At 32.7% G+C, this 20,767-nt stretch overlaps 3 protein-coding genes across 11 annotated transcripts; 1 reads left to right on the top strand and 2 right to left on the bottom strand.

The window, feature by feature from the left end:
• Positions 1,340-3,885, bottom strand: LOC109358699. Of its 3 annotated transcripts, none has more exons than XM_019603096.1 (2): positions 3,324-3,885; positions 1,340-1,569 (listed from the first exon to the last, which is right to left on the bottom strand). In XM_019603096.1, the coding sequence occupies exon 1, from the start codon at positions 3,803-3,805 to the stop codon at positions 3,329-3,331; it is 477 nt and encodes a 158-aa protein (XP_019458641.1). In that variant the 5' UTR covers positions 3,806-3,885; the 3' UTR covers positions 1,340-1,569; positions 3,324-3,328. The 3 variants fall into 3 exon arrangements, with proteins under 3 accessions (XP_019458641.1, XP_019458640.1, XP_019458642.1); XM_019603095.1 differs by having other exon boundaries at positions 1,340-1,563; positions 3,325-3,885; XM_019603097.1 differs by lacking the exon at positions 1,340-1,569 and adding an exon at positions 2,007-2,025 and having other exon boundaries at positions 3,325-3,885.
• LOC109358573 (probable ADP-ribosylation factor GTPase-activating protein AGD14) lies at positions 7,593-14,517 on the top strand. 7 transcript variants are annotated; one of them, XM_019602881.1, is made up of 16 exons: positions 7,593-7,785; positions 8,026-8,141; positions 9,559-9,620; positions 10,113-10,200; positions 10,307-10,368; positions 10,449-10,545; positions 10,702-11,082; positions 11,539-11,863; positions 11,953-11,976; positions 12,010-12,119; positions 12,208-12,366; positions 12,435-12,539; positions 12,646-12,729; positions 13,265-13,397; positions 13,486-13,579; positions 13,935-14,517. In XM_019602881.1, the coding sequence occupies exons 2-16, from the start codon at positions 8,043-8,045 to the stop codon at positions 14,065-14,067; spliced, it is 1,956 nt and encodes a 651-aa protein (XP_019458426.1). In that variant the 5' UTR covers positions 7,593-7,785; positions 8,026-8,042; the 3' UTR covers positions 14,068-14,517. The 7 variants fall into 7 exon arrangements, with proteins under 7 accessions (XP_019458426.1, XP_019458423.1, XP_019458422.1 ...); XM_019602878.1 differs by having other exon boundaries at positions 11,953-12,119; positions 12,435-12,533; XM_019602877.1 differs by having other exon boundaries at positions 11,953-12,119; positions 12,435-12,536.
• Positions 15,503-20,463, bottom strand: LOC109358574 (probable serine incorporator). The gene is made up of 13 exons (XM_019602882.1): positions 20,276-20,463; positions 18,972-19,196; positions 18,696-18,769; positions 18,338-18,497; positions 18,053-18,077; positions 17,888-17,977; positions 17,384-17,555; positions 17,211-17,284; positions 16,641-16,710; positions 16,392-16,463; positions 16,177-16,310; positions 15,894-15,967; positions 15,503-15,696 (listed from the first exon to the last, which is right to left on the bottom strand). The coding sequence occupies exons 1-13, from the start codon at positions 20,301-20,303 to the stop codon at positions 15,641-15,643; spliced, it is 1,254 nt and encodes a 417-aa protein (XP_019458427.1). The 5' UTR covers positions 20,304-20,463; the 3' UTR covers positions 15,503-15,640.

The following is a 20,767-nucleotide window of genomic DNA, read 5'->3' as shown; positions in this document are numbered from 1 at the left end:
CTATTGTTTTATACAATAGGTACCTATTACAATCTAAGAAAAATTATATATTCTAATAAAATAAGAATTTTATACATTATTATTATATAATAAATGATGAATTATCAATAATATTAGATTTTAACAATCTGCTCCATATTGAATGTTATAAGACATTTCAGCAATCAATAGTGATGTGCCAATGTGATAATGCATGTTATCTAGATGGCAAGAAGAAACTGCCCTTAAAATACAAATTTATTACCAAGAAGATAAGTAAATTTATCTGAGAACAAAGTTATGTTTTAGAATTTTTCATGGTTAAAAAATAGTTTATAATAACCATAAAATAAATCAAGTTTGCTAAGTTTTCATTCCCTTTCTCACTGAGTATTCTCCTAGACCACCCACGACCCCACTCTTGAGTGTCAAAAAGTCATGTGAACCTCCACAATGGCCATTAACTTCAATGTCTTTTATTACTTTGCAGAGAATACAGCAATCTCTTTCCATGTCAATTATGTCATTTATGTACAAATATTAAAATCTATCAACTTTTGTTGCTTTCAACATCTTTATTGTTACAGTGGGTTTATACCAAAAAATTATATTAGCTAATAGTCCTAATAAAAATCAAACTATATTTATACACATTTACTATATCATTTATCATTAATTTGTATTACTTTATTTAAAAAGTTAATTATAATTGAAAATGAATAATAATAATGGATATTGGCATTGAATTCATTATTTCTCTTAATAAAAAGGAAAGTAGTTAATATAATATAATTTATGCATATAAGCATAAAAAAATATGTATATCTATATATCTATACTTCTATACTATATATAAAGCCAAAACTTGAAATAACTTCCCTCATGGTGTAATTTTCATTTCCTATATTGCCCTTAACATTATTTAATTTTTACAAAAAAAACTATATAATCCTAAACAACTACCACCAATACATTAATTAACCATATATCTCACCTTAAATTAAACATTATCATAATCACACAAAAAATATCATATAAAGTACACCGAACACAACAAATACATTTTAATTCAAAAAAATGAAATATATAAAAATTGAATATGTAGTATCACACAATATTCGCCGGCAGGCACGAAGTGCCTGTACACACGAGTATTAATAATGTAAGAGTTTTTTACACCATTTTCAATGTGTCATCCATCAATCATTTTCAATCACAATTGTCTATTAAAAAAATAATCAAAATAAATAACAGATGATGAGCTAACTTGTATACACATTTACACAGTTAATACATAGATAATGTGGTCTTCTTCTATTTTGCAGCTCTTGTGAGCACATTTTTCAAAATGAAAAAGTCATGAAAAAAGTTGAAAGTGGCCTTATTAGCGAGTCCAACTAATAAGGTTACCCTAAAGTGCCACCAAAGTAGTTTTGTATTAGCATAAACACGATTACATAAAAGCACTAACCTTTTAATATTACAAAATACTATTACTAGCAGCTTTTAAACTATCTGCGCTTAGTCTTAGTAGACACTATCATATTACTTAACATGTAGAGGCCACGAGTAAGTACTACTTACCTGCATAATTTAAAGGAGGATAAATGTCAACAATAAGATGAAATCTACTTTAGACTACATAAAGAAAGAGAGAAAGGCAGTAAAAAAGAAAGCGCCATGATAATAATGGAGAGGAGTCAGACCGAATGTCACTAGTTTACCATATATGACATAATATTATGAAACTAGTCAACTAGCACGTGCAGATCTAGGACTTGAAAACAACTTGTTTCATGCATGTACCTAGAAAGAAAGTACTAAAAATGGGATCATAAAAAAATAAAAGAAAGCTTAGATTGAGTCATTTGACATTTTTATTCTGAAAAGAAAAAAGAAAAATACACCAAACTAAACCGTGCATGGCTTGAGCTTAAAGTCATCTTGTAATGGGGTATATGATATCATAGACTCCCTCTTACTAGATTGAAGGAAAACTCTATAAAAATGTAGGAAGATGAATGGAACTGCGGTTATGATTAACATCTGCACAAGAACTATAAAGAAAGACCCAAAGCAAAACATTGCAAAACAACTAAGGACTAATCAATCATGCACAAAAACAGAACACATCAAAGCTTCACAAACAACTCCAAGCTAGGAAGGGCAAATGCAGTCCATCGTAAAAGCCACTAAGTAACAAAGTGAACCTAACTAGATAAACAAATCAGCATCATATATACTAAGAACATTAACTTCTTAATGATAACAAGTAACAACTAATAGCAGAATATTCTGTTACCCAATAATTGGATGTAAAAACACTCCATTGGTTTGTAAATGTCAAAATCAAGAATAGTTGGTGTTAGATGAACTGATAATACGACTCTGCAATGGCAACAATGCACGGTGGCATATCCAAGGGAGCTACTAAATATTATAAAGGATGAATTGTGAAAATAGTATCCTAAATATAGTTGGGTAACCCAATACAAAAAACCAAAGCAATATATGTTTCTGAATGGTGGTAAATTAAAAGGTGTTGTTGACAGATTTAGTAACCATGTGCCAAAAGAAAGCTAAGACGAACCAGGCCCAGCAACAACCAGCTAGTAGCCATAATTTCATTAGCAATTTAACTAATCGCTAGTTAGAACAGAACAGGAAGTAAGAATAGTTCTACCAAAGGGGTGAAGAAATAAACAAAACATTGAGATAAAATAAGATTAAATAAGAGTTCACAAATAAAAATAAGGAAGCCACAGCGCTACTGTCCAGCAAAGATTTACTTGTAATACCATGTTGTAAAACATTATTGTTTGTTCAGTAAATTTCATTAGAAAAGAACTTCTAAAAATCTTAGAAAAGTTATTTGAAAAAAGGGATGCAAAACTCAGCTCTTTCGGAACATATGTTCCAAAACCACATGAAATTATGTGTAACTACAACAAAATAACGATAATTTTATTATAAGCATTCAAAGTAAGCGTTTTCATACAATCAATACAGAACCAAAGAACTTCAAGTGGGAATACTAAGTAAGACTTTGGGATGACAATGGTATATTCAAAACAGCTACCAGCTAGAATTATTTCAAAGTCTGGTGTCTCATTCCATGTCCCCGAGTCAATTAGAATATATATTTTGTTTAACATGTCATTGGCCCGGGAAATGGAATGACACTGTTCGGGATAGGTGATTCATGTCGTTGAAATTAGCATTTTCATAACTCAGAAGTCCCAACTCAGAATCGTGATATAAAATCCCTCAAATAGAAGAAGATAATACTGACCAACAAATTAGCCTTTTATGTTTAACTCAGAATCGTGATATAAAACCCCGAACCTTTTCACGAAGAAGAGTGTTGGCCCTCACAAACAGGGCTCTTATCGAAATTCTTGGAAGGATATTTAGCTGTGACCATGCCAACTTCGAAAACGATGTCATCGCCGGAGGATCGGATTCCGGTGATGGACCACCACTTGAACAACGCGCGAACCCTAATTCCGTCCAGCTCCGCCATGCGACCATTCACGATCTTCCCGTTAATGTTTTTGGAGTAGGTGGCGACGTAGTTGTCAGGAGGGAGCGTGATTTTGCACGCGCCACCAAGACGGACGGTGAATTCGCCAGATGTCTGGTTGACGGCGTAGCCTAAGACGGTGGTAGCGGGTAGAAGACCCACCGGGAAGCCATACTTTGTAAGTTCCACGTGAGCTAAGGATAACGTGGATTTTGGGGTTTTAGCGTTAGGGTCTTGTAACGAAATTGAAATCGAAATTAGATTCAGAAGAAGAACGAAGATGAAGAGAATCTGGGGATTCATTGCGTTGTTAAATTCAAAGAATCAAATGATTTCTATTTTCTATTTTTTGTTTCGGAATGAAATGAAGATGAAATTGATTTTTTTTCTTCAAAATAATAAATTTATGATTTGTATGTGTTGTCATGTGTCATGACAGTGATGAAAGTGGATTAAGACTAGGAAAGGATTGAAGCATGTTCCAACACGTAACCGAAATAACGACTTTCTCTTTTGACTTTTTTATCACGGGTTTGGGCCTTGGGTCTGATCCATAAATTGAGGCCCATATTCTCAAATGAGCCCTACCCAAAATCTATGCAAACATGAACATTTTTAGCGTTACAGAATGATCTTATGACATGAATGCATGTTTTTTATGGAGGAAGGACCATAAGAAATTAATAAATTCTTAACTTAGGCTCTATGTATACCTAATAATTTGGGTACAAGAAAGTTTACAATTGTTATTCATGTAGATGTTGGTACTGAATTCATTGGTTGATAAAATACATGTATAAAGTTGATCGTACTATTATATATGTTTTTTGTCCCTTAATTTTATATGTTGCACATTTTCTGCAACGTTATACTATAAACAAATTTCGCACTCAGTTAGTAAGAGAGCTCCATTCCTTTTCTTTCATTCTTTCTTTATCTGTTTTCTTGTTTTCAATATTTAGTGGCTGAGTGAATATTGAATTGTGATGTGAAGCAGCACTAGTTGCTTTTTGCTCATTGATTATTTGTAACATTAGCAAGTTAGCATTCCCACATACAGTATTTTTTGTCTGGTAATCAAGAATACACATGTTAATCGTGTATTTGTATTTATGGTAAAAAAATATTAGCAAGTTAGCATTAGCAAGTTAGCATTACCACATATGTGTATTTATGGTAAAAATATATATGTTACTCGTGTATTTGTATGGTTAAAAATACACATGTTATCGGTGTATTTGTATGGTTGAGAATACACATGTGACATATACATTCGCATGATTAAAAACAAATGTCACTCGTACATTACACGTCATTCGCATTACTAAAAAACACATGTTATAGTGCATTTGCATAGTTAAAATATACATGTTATTCATACATTCACATTATTTAGAATACATATGTTAATATATATTTGCTTGTTCAAATACATAAGGAAAATAAATGACAATTTCGAATAATATTTCAAATAGAAATTTCAAATAATATTACGCTTACTCCTTATTATATTTCAAATAATAAGAAATGATTTTCCATAACTCCACTCATTAATTTTAACCATGTAATTTTAGATCTAAATAGAAATTAAGTATAATTGTGTTTCTAATTTAATCATGATGACGTTGTTCAAAAGAGAATTAAGAATGTCTTCCATTTTTTCATATAACTAATGTGTTGTGTCTTTTTTGATTGCATGTTGAAATAATATTAGTTAATAGATTGGAGATAGAAGACTAAAGATATTCAAATATTAAGAAATGATTTTCCAGAACTTCACTCATTAATTTTAACCTTGTAATTTTAGATCTAAATAGAAATTAAGCATAATTGTGTTTCTAATTTAATATGTTGTTCAAAAGGGATTTAAAAATGTCTTCCATTTTTCTTACAATTAATGTGTTTTTTCCTTCCTTGATGGTGTATGTTACAATAATAACAGTTAATAGAGTGAATAGAGAAAAACAGAAGATAAAGAGATGAACTTGAAAATTATCCAACTATAATTTAAAGTGATTTGCCATTATTATTTGAATTTAAACATTTATTATAATAATAATGGAAAAGTATAAAACCTCTTATCTTGTGTGAGGCTTCACCATAACAAATTAAGTTATTTTGGAGAGAAAATATTGAAAAAAAATTAAAATGTGTTCACAATGATGTAGCAAGAACAATTTTTTATTATATAGTAAATAGATAGATGAGAAGCTCGGTAACGTGAGAAAAAAGGCAAGAGGTGACACATACATTTATTTAATGATGATGGCTGAATTCAACAGGTCAGATTTGCTTGTTATTCAGTTCAGATTCTTTTAGTCAGAGTGCATCAACAAAAACAAAAAAGAGATAAGGTATATGTACTACTGATCATATAAATATTTTGTTTGCTACTACATACTAGGGGGCACACTTTTTTGTTTATTGGTAAATTCAATTTCTCTGTCTTCCCCTTAATTGGCTCTGTAAGTAATAATCACATCTCTGATGTTGTGTTTTATAGTATATATATTGATCACCGGATAGCCACCAAGACTTTGAAGTCAAACTTGGACTACTGCTATAAGTTTTTATGACGGTCCAAATATAAGGCTAATAAAGCTCTTAGTTTAAGTCTCCAAAAACATTACTAATTTATTTATTACTTTATAATACCAAAAAATGCAACATTTTATTACTTTAGGTCCCAAAATTATTAGATAACTTACTCCACACTTTTTTAAGTTATTTTAAGAATATCATATTTTAGAGATTGTTGGTTTAATAATGAAGGACCGTCACACACTCTAAAAGAGATTAGTTTCTTATCTAAAAAGGTGAGAGAAAACCTTAATAATATCAAAATAGAATGGTCTAGTCTTAGCCAATGACAACTCTAAATATATTTTATCTTATAATTACCTTGTAGATCGAATCATAGACTTGTTGGACAGATAGATTAATATGTATCTTGAGTTTTTAGTAAATCTTTATGTTTCGGCCAGTCGATGGATCTCTTAGTCATAGGGATGGCAACGAGCACGAGCGGGCACGGGTAGTAGCTACCCGCTACCCGTTTTAAAATAGGATAACATTACCCATATCTGCCTGTACCCGGACGGGTACCCGTGTGCGGGTATTTCTGGGTACCAGCGGGTTTCCTATATTATAAATCAATTTTAATTTTTTACTTCTATTATGTTTCAAATGACATGAAACTTAATTATTTTTGTACTTTTTGATTGAATATTTGGCAAAAATACTAAATTTATTGGTGTTTTCTATTTGTGTGATTTTATGTTCTCATTTTCTTAACAAAAAGTATATATTTTATTTGTAAAACATGTGTGTTTCTACACATGTAATAATATTTGTAGGGTATTTCACCACCAAACTCAATGAAATATGTAAACAAAGTAAAATGAAAAAATATACATAGTGTAATGAATTTTAGAATAATGTATTTTTTATTTTAATTAAATATAATATATTAATCATATAAATAACGGGTACTCACGGGTACGAGTACCATAATACCCGTACCCGCCCGTATATACTACGAGTATTTTCAAAAACCCATTTATAATACCCACGAATATTTGTTTATGACACATGCCCGTACGGGTTTTACATACGGCTACAAATTTTTTTGCCATCCCTACATAGCCATTGTATTTAGACATGCCAATAGAAACAAAAAAAATCAGGATGACTTTTACTACCTTAAAAGGAACTAAACTTTTAATTTTAATTATTGGTTTGAGAAGTGAGAACACTTGAGACTTTGATCTTAAAACAAAACACAGGGTAAGAGTAAAATATTGTTATTTAATAGTGGAATATTATATATTTACACCATGTTTTTAATAGTTCAGAAAATATTTTATAATAAAAACAAGTTTAACAAATGCCAAAAATAAAATCTTAAATGATTCAATCATGAGCTACTCTTACAAACTAAAAAATTGAATTTAAAATTTAGTTTTCTATATTATCAATATCAATATATATCAAGTTAATCAACTATTAAAATGTGAAACAAAATAGAAGATATAATATTTGTTAATATTAGTTATATTTATATTCAATAAAAACGTAAAAAGAGAGTTGAGTTTGGCATGACCGTATGAGCTGTACAAAGCCGTCGTTCAGTTACATTATTACCAAACTCAGAAACATTCGCGACTCTCTCTCCCTCTCCTTTGATTTTCTCCTCTTCAATTCTTCAACAAACAAAACAAACTGTGAAACCTGAAAACCAACTCCATTTATAACCTATTCTTCCTTCATTTCACTCACTTCAGGTCCGTTCTCGTTTCTGTAACTAACTTTTTAGGGTTTACTTCACTTCACAACCTCACTCTCCACTCTCTCTTCTTCTTCAATCTTGCAAGTTTCTTTCGTTCTCAGATCTAAATCAAATTTATGTATCAACTTGTTTCTATTTTTGGATGCATGTTTCTATCAATTTGACTTTGATGTTACTGTTTCTGTATTCATTCTGTGATTCAATTCGATTAACTTCTTGAACTTTGAAGTAGCAGAAAAAGCATAAGCAGAGATGGCAAGTCGGTTGAAGGAAGATGAGAAAAACGAACGGATAATTCGAGGTCTTCTCAAGCTTCAACATAATCGAAGATGCATTAACTGCAATAGCGTGGTTAGTAAGAATAACTTGCTCTCACTCACGATTGCTATATCAATGAAATTGAATTTTATGCGTTCCTTGCATTTGTTAAATTTAGTTCACCTTTTTTAAAAGTTGCTTTAATTGGATTGCTACTTAGTTTAAATTAGAAACTAAATTGTTCAATCACATAGATTATTTTAAATTCTATTCTGATTGTGCATACTTGTTTTTACAAGAATAACATTAATGGTTCAACCACTAAATGGTTGACCTACGTTTTAGTGCAACACAGGTTTAAAATCTTGTTATATTATAATGTACTAGAGTGCAGAGAAATTCTAGTATGTTCATGGAGTAATAGTAAATGCACGATTATGATGGACTATATCATTGATTTAAGTTGGTTTGTTTTAATGTTTATGGAAATGTCCTCAAAATCGTAGGTAAGAAACTTCCTACCTTCTTGTTGTTCCATGAGCATGCTAGATTTTCCCGGAATGTAGTGTGCGGCAGTAATGATAAATCATTGAAATCTTAAATTTAAGTCAGTGATTGAAAATTAGAGTATGGAAATGTTAGTATTGAAATGAAACAATATGTTGTTAAGAATCATTTGTTTGAGATATTTCAAATTTGCCTAAACAGCTGTTTAAAGAAATCTTCTGATGAGTACAGAGTCCATTGGGTACTAAACTATAATCGACTATATTGACAGAGCATTTTAGATTTAAATTTCAATGCAAGTTATAAATAAATCTTTTGGTCCAACGAACAAGAATGGAAATATTTCTGACCCTAATTTAATTATTCAATTTCAAGGGGATGTATTTCAAAATGCACTAATTTACAAGCCTCAAAGAAGGTTAATAATCTCTACTTCTCTAGTACAAATTGGGAGATATTTATAGATAATTTAAATTTAAATATTACATGGTTTAAGGGTGTGTTTATGTGGCATGATCCTTTGACTTTAGAGTGATATGATTGAATAGTAAGGACTTGATAGATTTCTAATATAGGGCAGTTAACGTGTAAACTTGCTCAATTATCAGATTCTGTATCAACCATGACCAGAGGAATATAGAATTCATTTCATCCTGATAGACAGAACAATTTGTCCATTTGTATCTAATATATTGGCTGTAGCCTGTAGACTACCAAACCTTCAAGGATGATAACCGCACCTAACACCTATTGATACTTCTCTAGATTCCACTAAAAAACAGGAACCTTCAATGGAGAAATAATTTGAACCTTTGCTTCTATTATTCTATTAGGCATATTTGTAATCATTTTGTAGACTTTAACTTAAGTGTTGAAACTTGTAAGTCTCTAACCAGCTTTCGGAGCATTATGATTGCATTCTTATGAACCTAGCAAGGAAATTATTGTCTTTGACATTGTGACAGGTCTGACATATTATTAACTTTATTTTCTCTTTTGGAAGGGACCACAATATGTATGCACAAATTTCTGGACGTTTATTTGTACAAACTGTAGTGGAATGCAGTAAGTCCTTATGTTTTCTTTGCTTATTGTATTATGTCTACATTGCGCTTTGAGTTGAATTCATGTTTTTATAGTTCGTGGAGGCCTGCTGTACTGCCCAGTTTTGCATATTTTACTGAACTTGAATATTTCCATTTACATTTTGTTTAAATGTATTGTGGTGTTTTCCTCATGAATTACTACTTTATGATGAAGCTTGAAGCCTTGAAGCAATTTTATACTATAACTTCTGTACTTCCGGTATATTGTTATAGTCTTGTAGACTTTTGGTATATTTTTGTATGCCAACAAAAATCTGATTTTCCTATTGGCAGGGAATGAATCTCAAATAGTCTAATTATGCATATGCTCTTATATGGTTTGTGTGTATCAATGTATAGATTATATTTTGTTCAAAATATAATTTTTTCTATACTGGAGAACGGACAATAATGTCTACTTCCTACTGCACATTAACCTTGGAAGTCAACTGCCTTTTGTGTAATTTTACAGCCGGGAATTTACACATCGAGTGAAATCTATTTCAATGGCTAAATTTACGTCACAAGAAGTTAGTGCACTTCAAGAAGGAGGGAATCAGGTATAGATGCCAGTTTATGCTAAAACTATTGCTAGACATCCTTTTCAGTCTGCCTGATGTTGTATATTTCTGAAGCTGATTTCTGCTTGATGTTGTATGCTTGCAGCGTGCAAAAGAAATTTATTTTAAAGAATGGGATGCGCAGAGTCATTCTTTCCCCGATAGCAGGTAACTATTTACTCGTAAACTTTTATGTATAATTATGTGGTGCATTATTCATTTATTTTAATTGACATATTTGTTTCCAGTAATGTTAGCAGGCTCCGAGACTTTATTAAGCATGTTTATGTTGATAGAAGATTCACTGGAGAGAGGACCTATGACAAAGCATCGAAAACAACAGTGGTAAGATGTTCGTTTTCATGTTCTGGATTCACTGTTTTAGATATATAGCGTGGTTAACTTGTACGATAATGCTTTTACAGTAAAGCTTTTTCTTTAGGTTTGCTTGAATCTATCGGCTAAATCTAACTCTCTTTTCTTGTGTTGCATGTTATACAGGGTGACAAAGATAATTCCTATGAAAACAGGAGAGTTGAGATGGATCAGGGAGGACCTAAAAGCCCTACATATGAACGTCGATATGATGACAGTTCTAATTCCGGTGGAAGAAGTCCTGGATCTGATCAAGAAAGTAGGAAATATGGTGATTATCGGAGAGGTTCTGGTTATCCTTCTGTAGTCAATGATTGGCGTCGTGAAGATCGTAGAATATCTGAGGAAAGCCAATCACCTGAGCAAGCCAAAGATCTGGGTTCTTCTAGATCACCTGTGGCCCGTCCTGTTAGAGATATTTTGGGAGAAAATGTAATACCTCTTCGGATAAGTGAGCCCCCTAAAGCAAACAGTGGAAAAGCTGCTGATGGCTCAGCACTGGCACAGGTGAAGTTATTGTTAATGATTTTCTGTAGGGTCAACCATTGGGGTTTTGAATCTTGATGCTATATGACCTGCCTTTTCTGTGGAATTTCTTCTATGTATTTATGTGTTCTGTTTATTATTTCTGCACTGCTATAACATTCACTACGACTTTGTCTGTCAAATTGATATTGACAGGCTGAAACATGCTGTTTTTAATTTGCTTGTGAATTTGTAATTATCATTTTATCTTCAAGCTATTTTGTGAGTATCTTATGAACAATGGAATATACAATCAGCTTGAACTCCTGCTATTCATCAGAGTTTTTAATTTTCTATGTGATGTGGCTCAATGATTACTTTGTTTACCATGGATTGTTTTGATAGATTTATCCCTTCTCCCTCATTAGTTTAGTAAGGTTCCCAAACTTGATTTTGAACACAAATTATATAAAAATAACCGTTTGTTTTTAATTTCAGAGAACTGCATCTTCAAGTAGCTTGGCATCCAGCAAAGCAAACCCAGCACCAGAAGATGTTAAGCTTCAGACTATAAAGAGCCTTATTGATTTTGACGCTGATCCTGAACCCCCTGCTGCTCCAGCAATTCCTCAAGCTCAACAAACTACTATGCCTCAACCTTCTGTGCAGCCAGCAAATCCAAGTGATGACAATTGGGCTTCTTTTGATGTTGCCCCTGGGCCAAAAGCAACTACAAGCCCAGCAAATATAAATACACTTGAATCGGTGCTGTCAGAGTTGTCAGTGCCAGCATCCTCACCTGCTCATGTTCCTGAAGTCCAAGGTGGTCCAAATGTTGCAATAGCTATTCCTAGGGGCAGTTTGATGACATTACCAAGAACTTATGACTCATCTGTTACACTTGCATTGCAGGAGCTGTTCCAGCATCATCTCCTGGATTTAATACAGTGTCACCCGTTATTAATTCAGGACAGTGGGCTAGTTTTCAGGATCAACAACCATTGTTCCCTGCTACTGCTAGTCCGTCTACCACTCAACAATTTACACCACCACCTGTTGGTGGAACCGTGTATAATCAGGTTTTGCTTAAGGAGTAGTCATCACAATTGTTCTGTCTGTTAATTTCATATGGAGTAGTTTTTCACCCTTTCCTGGAATACTTTGCAGCCATGGAATATACCACCCACAGTACAAGGGCATCCAAGCACACCTATGCCACATGCATACCATCATGCCTCAAATCCCGCTAATGAGGCTGTATCCAATGTTGTTTCACAACCTTCCACTGTAGAAGTAAATCCAAGTGGAAGAGAAGCACTTCCTGAGGTAATTTTTCCTCCTTTATTTTTGCATGTTTGTGTTGTTTGTCTTACAGCTATCTGCGATCCTTGCAGGATCTGTTCACTCTAAACTATTCATCCTTCCCTGCTCCAGTTAGAGGTTGGCAAATGGGTCTTCCCCATGGCACGGGTATCTCAATGCAATACAATAATGTGGTAGTACTATTACAATCCAAAATGATTAGCTTATGAGATTATCTTAGTCTTCGGTTAGTACAATAGTGAAATGCATTTCTCTAATATATATATCTGCCCACTCTCACAGCCCACGGCAAGTTTCCCTCAGCCATCAAAATCAACAAATCCATTTGATATTGGCAGTGAACACACCCCAGATCAAGCCCCAACTGTAAGTCTTTCATTGATATAAAATACTAGTCTGTACAAGTACTGTATTATCTACGCATATACATATTTAATATTGCTAATTGAGGATTTTGTTCTTCTAAAGCACATATCTGTGGAAAATAAATGGTGTCATTTGGGTTTGTCATCCATTGAGTCATAAACTGACGATTATTTTTTCATCTATAGTTTCTTTGTGTTGCCGACCCCACCTAGTGGGATTAAGGCTTGGTTGCTGTTGTTTAGTTACTGGGTGTACGTTACTCTCTGAAGTTTGCATTTTGCACTTTAGCTGGATCAAATCTATTAATAAGAATGGATATATGGAAATTGCTGGAAAGAAATTCTATCTTTGTTTTCATAATAATCTCAGATTGAAAAGGTTGGAACATTGAAGAATGGCATAATGGTTTTCTAACTTATTAATTCATCCTTTATTTTAAACTTGGTATATACCCTGTATGTTTGTTTCTGTTAGGAGAAAAAGAAAAAAGATAATCTTGGTTGATGGTTTTTTGGTTGGTTTTAATTGGATGCAGTTTCCTTCTATGTCATCCTTCCAAGGTGCTCTGCCTAGTTATCCATCATATGCCTGGACTCCACCTCCATCTTCACCATATGCATCAAACCCGCATCCACAAGCACAAACTCACGCATCAGCTTTTGGACCAAGTATTTTTATTCGTTTACCATTCTTCAATTTATTATTGTATGCTAAGGTCCTTTGCTGTTATTGTATCCTGAACAATGTTAATCCCAGGGGCATACATGGGACAACAAATGCCAGCCAACATGGGACACCAAATGCCAGTCAACATGGGACAGCACATGCCAACTAACATTCCAATACCAAGGTAATATTTACTTCTTGCGCAGACTTTTTAGGTTAGTTTTGTTGTACTTGCTGAAACTCATCTTTTCGATCCAATCCTTCATTTACCACCCTATACTACATACATGAACTTCGATTATATAGTGATCACTTTATTCATATAAAAACTCACATTTTAGCATCTCATTCCTTGAGTGGGCAGCTATCAGATGCAATTACTGAGTACTCAAATGACTTTATGCTTGTCCTGATTTGTGAAGTAATTTGTGCAAAGATGCAATTTACTGCAGCTATATGTATAAAATCCATGGTCATTGGTTGTCATTTGGCATTTACATAACTTGCCCCACTTGAGAGATTCTTAATTGAATGTGTAGGCAACAAGTTGGCAGTTTTGGTGCTGACGGAACTGCTTCTGGCTTGTCGAATCCAGATCAGCAGCTGACCGGAGGATCATCAACCAATCCCAACCCTCATCCCTTTCCCGGAGGAGGGAACCCATTTGTATGATGTGAAAATTGTCCACCTGAACTTGTAAAGTGAAGCATCAAGTTGTTGCTCCACTTACAAATATGGGTAAGTTTCGGTTAATATTGTTTCAGTGAGAGTGATCCACACAGGAATAATGTGAGATTTGAGGTAAGCCCTGGGTTGAAGTCAAATTTCTGCAAAAGGGCATGTAAATTTTTCATTGTTATAGGATAGTGGAAGGCAAAATTTGCCTTCCTGGATGATGAGTATTAGTCTATTAGAGGACAAAGATAAATAGAGGATGAATATGAAGGGGGTGCAGATAACCCTCCCTGGAGACATTTTTGTTCTGTCCTTTTGGGTGCACCCATGTGTTCATTTGTAATTGTAGCTTAGATTGGGTGATGGTGTGTGCTGATTTGGAGGCCCCTAGTTGTATTCTTCATTGGTTTTACTATATAATGATGCATGATTTTGTAATCTCAATTTTTGGTAAGTGTTTCTTTTTGTGGAAGTACATGAAAAAATCAACTTACTGCTACTGTAGGCAAATGTAGTTCTAGTACACACATCTGTTCACTGACATTATGAGTCATAGTGGCTGAACTAGAATTAGAGGATTAACTTAAAAAGACGGTGGAAAAAAAATACCCTAAAAGATAAATATTAAACGCCATTCTCTACAAATACAACTCGTCAAAATTTTACGAATTTCTTTTTGTATCATTTAATATTTCCTTTAATAAAAAATAAAATGAACTAGCGTAATGGCAAAATAGGTACTTTGTTTATTCGTTTGTAAGTTAGTAACTACGCGAATATCAGCTTTAAATTCACGTATGCTTCGAAAACAACATAGTAAAAAATAACTTTTTTTCTTTTCTGAGTTTAGTAGGTTTTGGAAGATATTGGTGAAATCTGGATTGAAAAATGTCTATGGTGTACCAGAATACCTGCAAGGAATTATGTTGCTAACTTTGAAGGTCTAGACTCCATCTTAATTAAAATGATATATCAAATGTTTTTCAGTCTTATTTTTTTGGTAACGATATTGAGTCAGATTGAGACATTGTTATTGACAGTTATAAGATTAACTCCTTGAGTTGTGAGTAGCTCCTTTTAACAGACTTGAACTTTTGTTAATAGACCACATAATTGAAATTTACCTGAAGTTGAACGTACTTCGAGGGAGTAGAGTTAAAAAGTATTAAAGGGAAGAGAGTTAAGGGGAAAAGGTGATGAAACTGAAACTGATATATTGGCAAGTAGTGAATGAAATTTCTAACCAGAATCCAATGTATAATTCTAAGTTACATCTTGCTCCCTCAATATTATAGAAGGTGCATATTTATAACCTTTGAGATGTAGTGAAAGGACTGTATATCTTCTCATTCACACAACAAATCCAATAGCATATGCATGTGCAATTGTGCTATAGAATAAGTGCATGTTTCTGAAAATTTCCGTGTTGCAGTTGCTGTTCCTTTTCTTATCTGTCAAGACAGAGCTGCAGCTGGAGGGTGTTCACTATATATGCATCAGATAAGTGATGAAATATGAAGATCTTAACCCTCACAATATCCAATCTAGAATGGATATAACTGGGATTTTATCATGTAGAATCAGCATATCTGCTCTTCCATATTATTGGAGCTAACAGCATCCATACTGTGAAAAGATAAAAAAAATATTCCTTTAGTTGCTCCTTTGCTCAAGAAATTACATACATTTTATTTTAGTCCACATCTCTCAGTTAAAAAAAGCCAGTTTTCATTTTGATTAGGCACATTTCAGATCTTCATGGCAAGACCTAGTCTTACAAGAAAAAAAATCGTAGAAATAAATAAATAAATAAATATACTTACCGTAAAGACAAACTGCCAACCATTCATTTATTATTCTGACCCAAGTACTGGCCCAGCCAACATCAATTGTCCATCTGCAGAGGAATATAGGTATTACATACTATTTCCACAAAATCTATTGCTGCTCATATGGAAAACATAATCAACTGAAAAAGTAATAAGAAAAGTGATGTTATGAGTAACCCTTTTGGAGTTGCATTGCTGAAAACTACACGTAGAATGATAATATGTCACACAAAGACAAGAAATCATAGTAAGAAAGACAACATGATATGGACCATACTTTCTCATAGAATGATGACTATTCCATCCATTTAATAGCATTGCAAAGTACATTGCTCCTGTGGCAAAAACAGCATGGAAGAAACCATAACCATATGGGACATCATCTTCTGCAGGGGTATCATCCTTCCTGAACTGCAAGGATCTATCAGTGTAGGAAATGTATCGGAAAAGCTAATGTTAAAATTCAAGTTCAATTCAGATTCTTTAACTAACCTGGAAGCATTTGGAATCTATGCCTGTAGAAAATGTTGCAATAACGATTGCTAGTATTGCAACAACAAAGCTCTGCCAATGATAATGAAAGTAAATGTATGATCATGTATTTGAAAAAAAGAGATATCATGCAATAAGAGCCTCTATAACATGATAGACATGTATTTGTTAGTTTCCAACTTTCATGTTTAAAGAGAAAATCCAATATTGAGTTCAATTTTCAATTGGAAATGAAATAATAATAATTACAATGATGCTTTGCCAGTCTGTTCTGGTTGGAAAGTCTGAGTTCAAGATGCAGATATATTCTTCTGGCTCACTGCATGGGCAAATATGCTCTAAAGGTCAAATATAAATGAAGAGAATAAGTTCAGAGAATTAATGCAAGCTATAATTGTACAAAAATTAAAAAAGTAGTTAGATATGGATGCCTCTCTTTTGGTTGGGTTTGATCTTATATATACATGCTTCCCTTAGGGGAAAATATAGACTAAACATCTACACTATATATAACATGAATTGCCTTGTCCAATTTACCAAGATGGAAGTTTGACTTTACCATTTGAAATTTAGGCTGGACTTTTAGCTCCATCAAAATTTGTTACATGGAAAATTTTGTTGCATGACCAAGATTTACCTATCTTGATCTCTTTTGTTCTCAATGCTTCTTTATAATGTGAATAATATTGTTTTTTTAATATTCTTATTCCCTTGAGTACCAGAGTCGATTTCTAACCGAAAATCGTAGTTAGAGCAAAATGCTTAGGTCAGATATATTGATAAAAAGTCCAAAGTATAGGCAAAGATTGGTAGCTCTACCTTCTCATTGCAGACCAGCAAAGGTAGACAGTATAAAGTCCCATCAACCCTGGACTTAGAATTCCAGCATTCACCTATTGAGAGGAAGAAGTTCAACATAAAGCTAGCATATGGAAGTTAAAGTGAGTAGTACAATGCAATCAAAAAAGGAAGAGACCATAAATATAACTTACTTTTGAGTGCAGAGATACAGTAGTCATGATTTGGAGAAGTATTAGGGTGCCAGTAATGAAGAAAAGGTTTAGCAAGCAATATGGTTGTGGTGCATACCAAATGTACATCAAAATGATCCCCACCAAACAGATACAATATGCAATAAGTGCAAATATCATCACATGGATTTGGCTGCACAGTAAATGGAAGTTAATGCAAACTTTTTATACAGTAATGCATCATATCACTGATATATTATCCTAAATATATCAACTTGCCTTTTCAACCAGTCAAAACTTTACAAAGGGAAGAGGGATAAAATGCACAAGAGACATAGTTTTAGTGCTTTACTAGCACAATAATCAATATTCAAGACCAGTGAATATGCATTACTAGAAAGTTAAATGACAAAATCAACTATCAAAGTTTATATAGCTCCAATAATCAAAAGCAAATCATTTATACTTAGGAAAGCTTGTATTTCTATTACTTTGTACTATTTTTTAATTGAGAAAAAATAATACCATCTTTCTGCATATTTTTCAGAGGTCCAGCGATCATTGAGCCATGTAATGAAACTGATTATGCTTATCAGTTGAACTAGGAGGAAAATCCTGACAAAGAAACAGAAACAGTTTAAACAACTATTGATAAGCTTGAAAAAAATATAGAAGAGGTACAAAGTATACCCTGCACCAAAATGTGATACATGCCCTACAAACAAAAAAAGAAAATTGTATCAGAGGAATCACAAAGTACATATTAGCAACTTTATTTTTTATATTTAGAACAATGCACTAGTACTAGGACAAATTATTGGATGGTCCGGGATCAATAGTCTAGAACACCTCTATGCATGTCAAATAAGTTAAAGTCGAGTTTATTCAAAATCAATGGTTCGAAAGCTACACGAATTTTGACCATCCAAAAATTTCTTAGTGCTAGGAGGGTTGTAAGACATACAATTTACTAACCATAGATCTGAATAATCTGAGAAGGGAGTAAAAATGGGAAGAGTGTTGTGACAACCCAGAGAACAATTTTGAGTGACCACCATCCAGAGTGCCATTTGTCTCTAGCATCATTTAATTTAGAGGTGCCAGCAGTGGACCAAAACATTATCATATAAAACACCTGATCAAGGATTAAGGTTCACAACATTATATAATGGAACCAATCCATTGAGCAAAGTAAGATATGAGGCTTATATCACTAAGCAACATCGACTACATGAATTAAACAACACTATATGTCGTGTAATTTAAAGATACTTCATCAGTTTTTCATGTTTATTAAAGTAGACTTTATGCATCATTAATTGAAAAAGGATACAAAGCAACCCATGCTGACACGCAAAACACCTTCTTTACCCAAACAGTTTTTTCCAACCTTGCATCCTCTAAACTCTGTGAGTTAAGTATATGTTAGATTTTGAGCTGTTTGCATAGTAAAATATTTGGGAAAATTCTTGCTTTACACATATTTTATCGACCATATCCAATATATGTATATAGGTACCAAAATCACTGTGTAAGTATGTAGAAAATATGGTATATCCAATTGTAATCTTAAGTAGTATTTTTGAAATTTAGCAACCTTAAATCTTACCCTTCATTTCTAATAAAGCACCAAGTGTAGGAAGTTCATCACGTGCAGCCCATGCCAACATATTGGCCATTAGAAAAATCAAGGCATAGGCATATCTTGCCATCCATGGATTTGATACATTTCTGAATTGTGTATACCATGAACAATACTTTGATATTGTAGTAGTATTAGAAGCACCAATGTCTTGGTTACTAATTCTAGTGTTGATTTCCACAGTCTCCATCTCTTCTTCAACACAGAAATGCTATAGAAGATTTAGAAGATTATATTGTCTCATGAAAGCATTATTTAAGGGAAATTTCGTTTGGCAAAAGTAATCATAAAATAAATGCAGTCAGATATGGATATCATAAAAATCAATGCAGTCAAATACTAATAAAGAATATTATAAAAATAAATTATTGATTTACTAATTTATTGTTTAGTATTTATGTTGAATCAAAGCAGTTTTTTAGACCAATCACATATTAGTTAATAATTTATTATCTAACTTTTAATAATTCATAAATTTGACCGACTGTTAATATCTATATATAAAGGGAAAACTTCTTACAATTACCTATATGATATAATTATCTCTTACCTATTTTTCCTTTTTAATTAACTAAAATTTCAATATTTTCTTACATAATAAAAAATATTAATGAAAACATTTTCATATTTTTTACCACGAAAATTATATAGTATCATACAATACAAAAGTACAATAAAATTATATACTTTATATTACAAAATAAGAATGTGGGTCGGCAGACACAAAATGTCCATCAACACATTAGTATATCATAAATGTTAAACTTTATATATAAACCCCAATATATAATATCTTAAAAATATTAAATATATACCGTTTCTTCTCCAAATAAATGAAGTTGACCAATGGTTCTTTTTGAAACAGAATAGTCTAATACAGCATCCTAATTCGTTTTCTTATTCCTCGAATTAAGTGTCCATATTTTGGTTTATTCTTCTCACAAACAAACAAAGATTACGTGTTCCTTAACGATGTGACACTCATATATTATTTTTATTCCATACGGCATATCTTAACACTCATAAACTTTATATCCTAAACTGATTATGAATTGAGAGCAAAGCTAAGAGGCACATAAACGAACGAATAGTTACATGATTCTGTGTTTAGTCTACATATTCTCTATCAAATTTCACATATCACATACCATGTATCATATTCATGGTACTAATATAAAAAGTTATGAACCACATAGAATTGAGTACTACATGCCTGAAGCATGAAACCGCTAACCATGCAAGAACGAGTATAATTATATAGAAAGCCGTACCAGTGAGAGACGAAGATGATGAAAGCATCTAAGAAGAGAAGAAGATGATAGGGAGAAATTATTGTTTCTTGTGGACAGGCCTCAAATGCTACAATGTTTGCAACAAAAACAAAAATACAGTCCAAGATTTATATTGTTGGCTTACTATCTTTGCAACTTTGCATGCTTTTGGCAGTTTTTAAAATGATTAAGATAATGTGAGATCATCTATTTTAAATGGTGTCTCATTCCATTTCCAAAGTCAATCAAAATGTAATTTTTTTTTTGTTTTTTTTTAGAATTTTTCTTTTATTCATGTGTCCAAATGTGATAGGCTTGAGATAGAGAATAAAATACGATTGGAAACAAGTGATCGTTGTCTAAATTAGAAATACAGACTCAGAGAGAAATAAGGGATTTCTTTTGGATGGTTTTTGTCTGCTTTGTTTGATTTTGCTTCTTTCATAAGCTTCAGCTTCTTCTTCATGCACTTTCTCCATTTATATATAGACA

Source organism: Lupinus angustifolius, chromosome LG10 (genome assembly GCF_001865875.1).
Source record: "Lupinus angustifolius cultivar Tanjil chromosome LG10, LupAngTanjil_v1.0, whole genome shotgun sequence".
In the NCBI taxonomy this organism is placed as follows: Eukaryota; Viridiplantae; Streptophyta; class Magnoliopsida; order Fabales; family Fabaceae; genus Lupinus; species Lupinus angustifolius.
The sequence above is the reverse complement of the archived record's forward strand: the minus strand, read 5'-3'. Positions and strand labels throughout refer to the sequence as shown.

Bases quoted from the DNA above. Each gene is read 5' to 3' on its own strand.
- LOC109358574 (XM_019602882.1), bottom strand. From the start codon at position 20,303: ATGCTTTCATCATCTTCGTCTCTCACTG. The intron at 18,498-18,695 runs GTATCCTTTTTC...ATCCTTGATCAG, and splicing joins GTGTCAGCATGGGTTGCTTT to GTGTTTTATATGATAATGTT. The intron at 16,464-16,640 runs GTAATTATTATT...TATCATTGGCAG, and splicing joins CAGACTGGCAAAGCATCATT to AGCTTTGTTGTTGCAATACT.
- LOC109358573 (XM_019602874.1), top strand. From the start codon at position 8,043: ATGGCAAGTCGGTTGAAGGAAGATGAGAAAAACGAACGGATAATTCGA. The intron at 10,369-10,448 runs GTAACTATTTAC...ATTTGTTTCCAG, and splicing joins CATTCTTTCCCCGATAGCAG to TAATGTTAGCAGGCTCCGAG. The intron at 12,540-12,645 runs GTACTATTACAA...CCACTCTCACAG, and splicing joins TGCAATACAATAATGTGGTA to CCCACGGCAAGTTTCCCTCA.
- LOC109358699 (XM_019603096.1), bottom strand. From the start codon at position 3,805: ATGAATCCCCAGATTCTCTTCATCTTCGTTCTTCTTCTGAATCTAATT.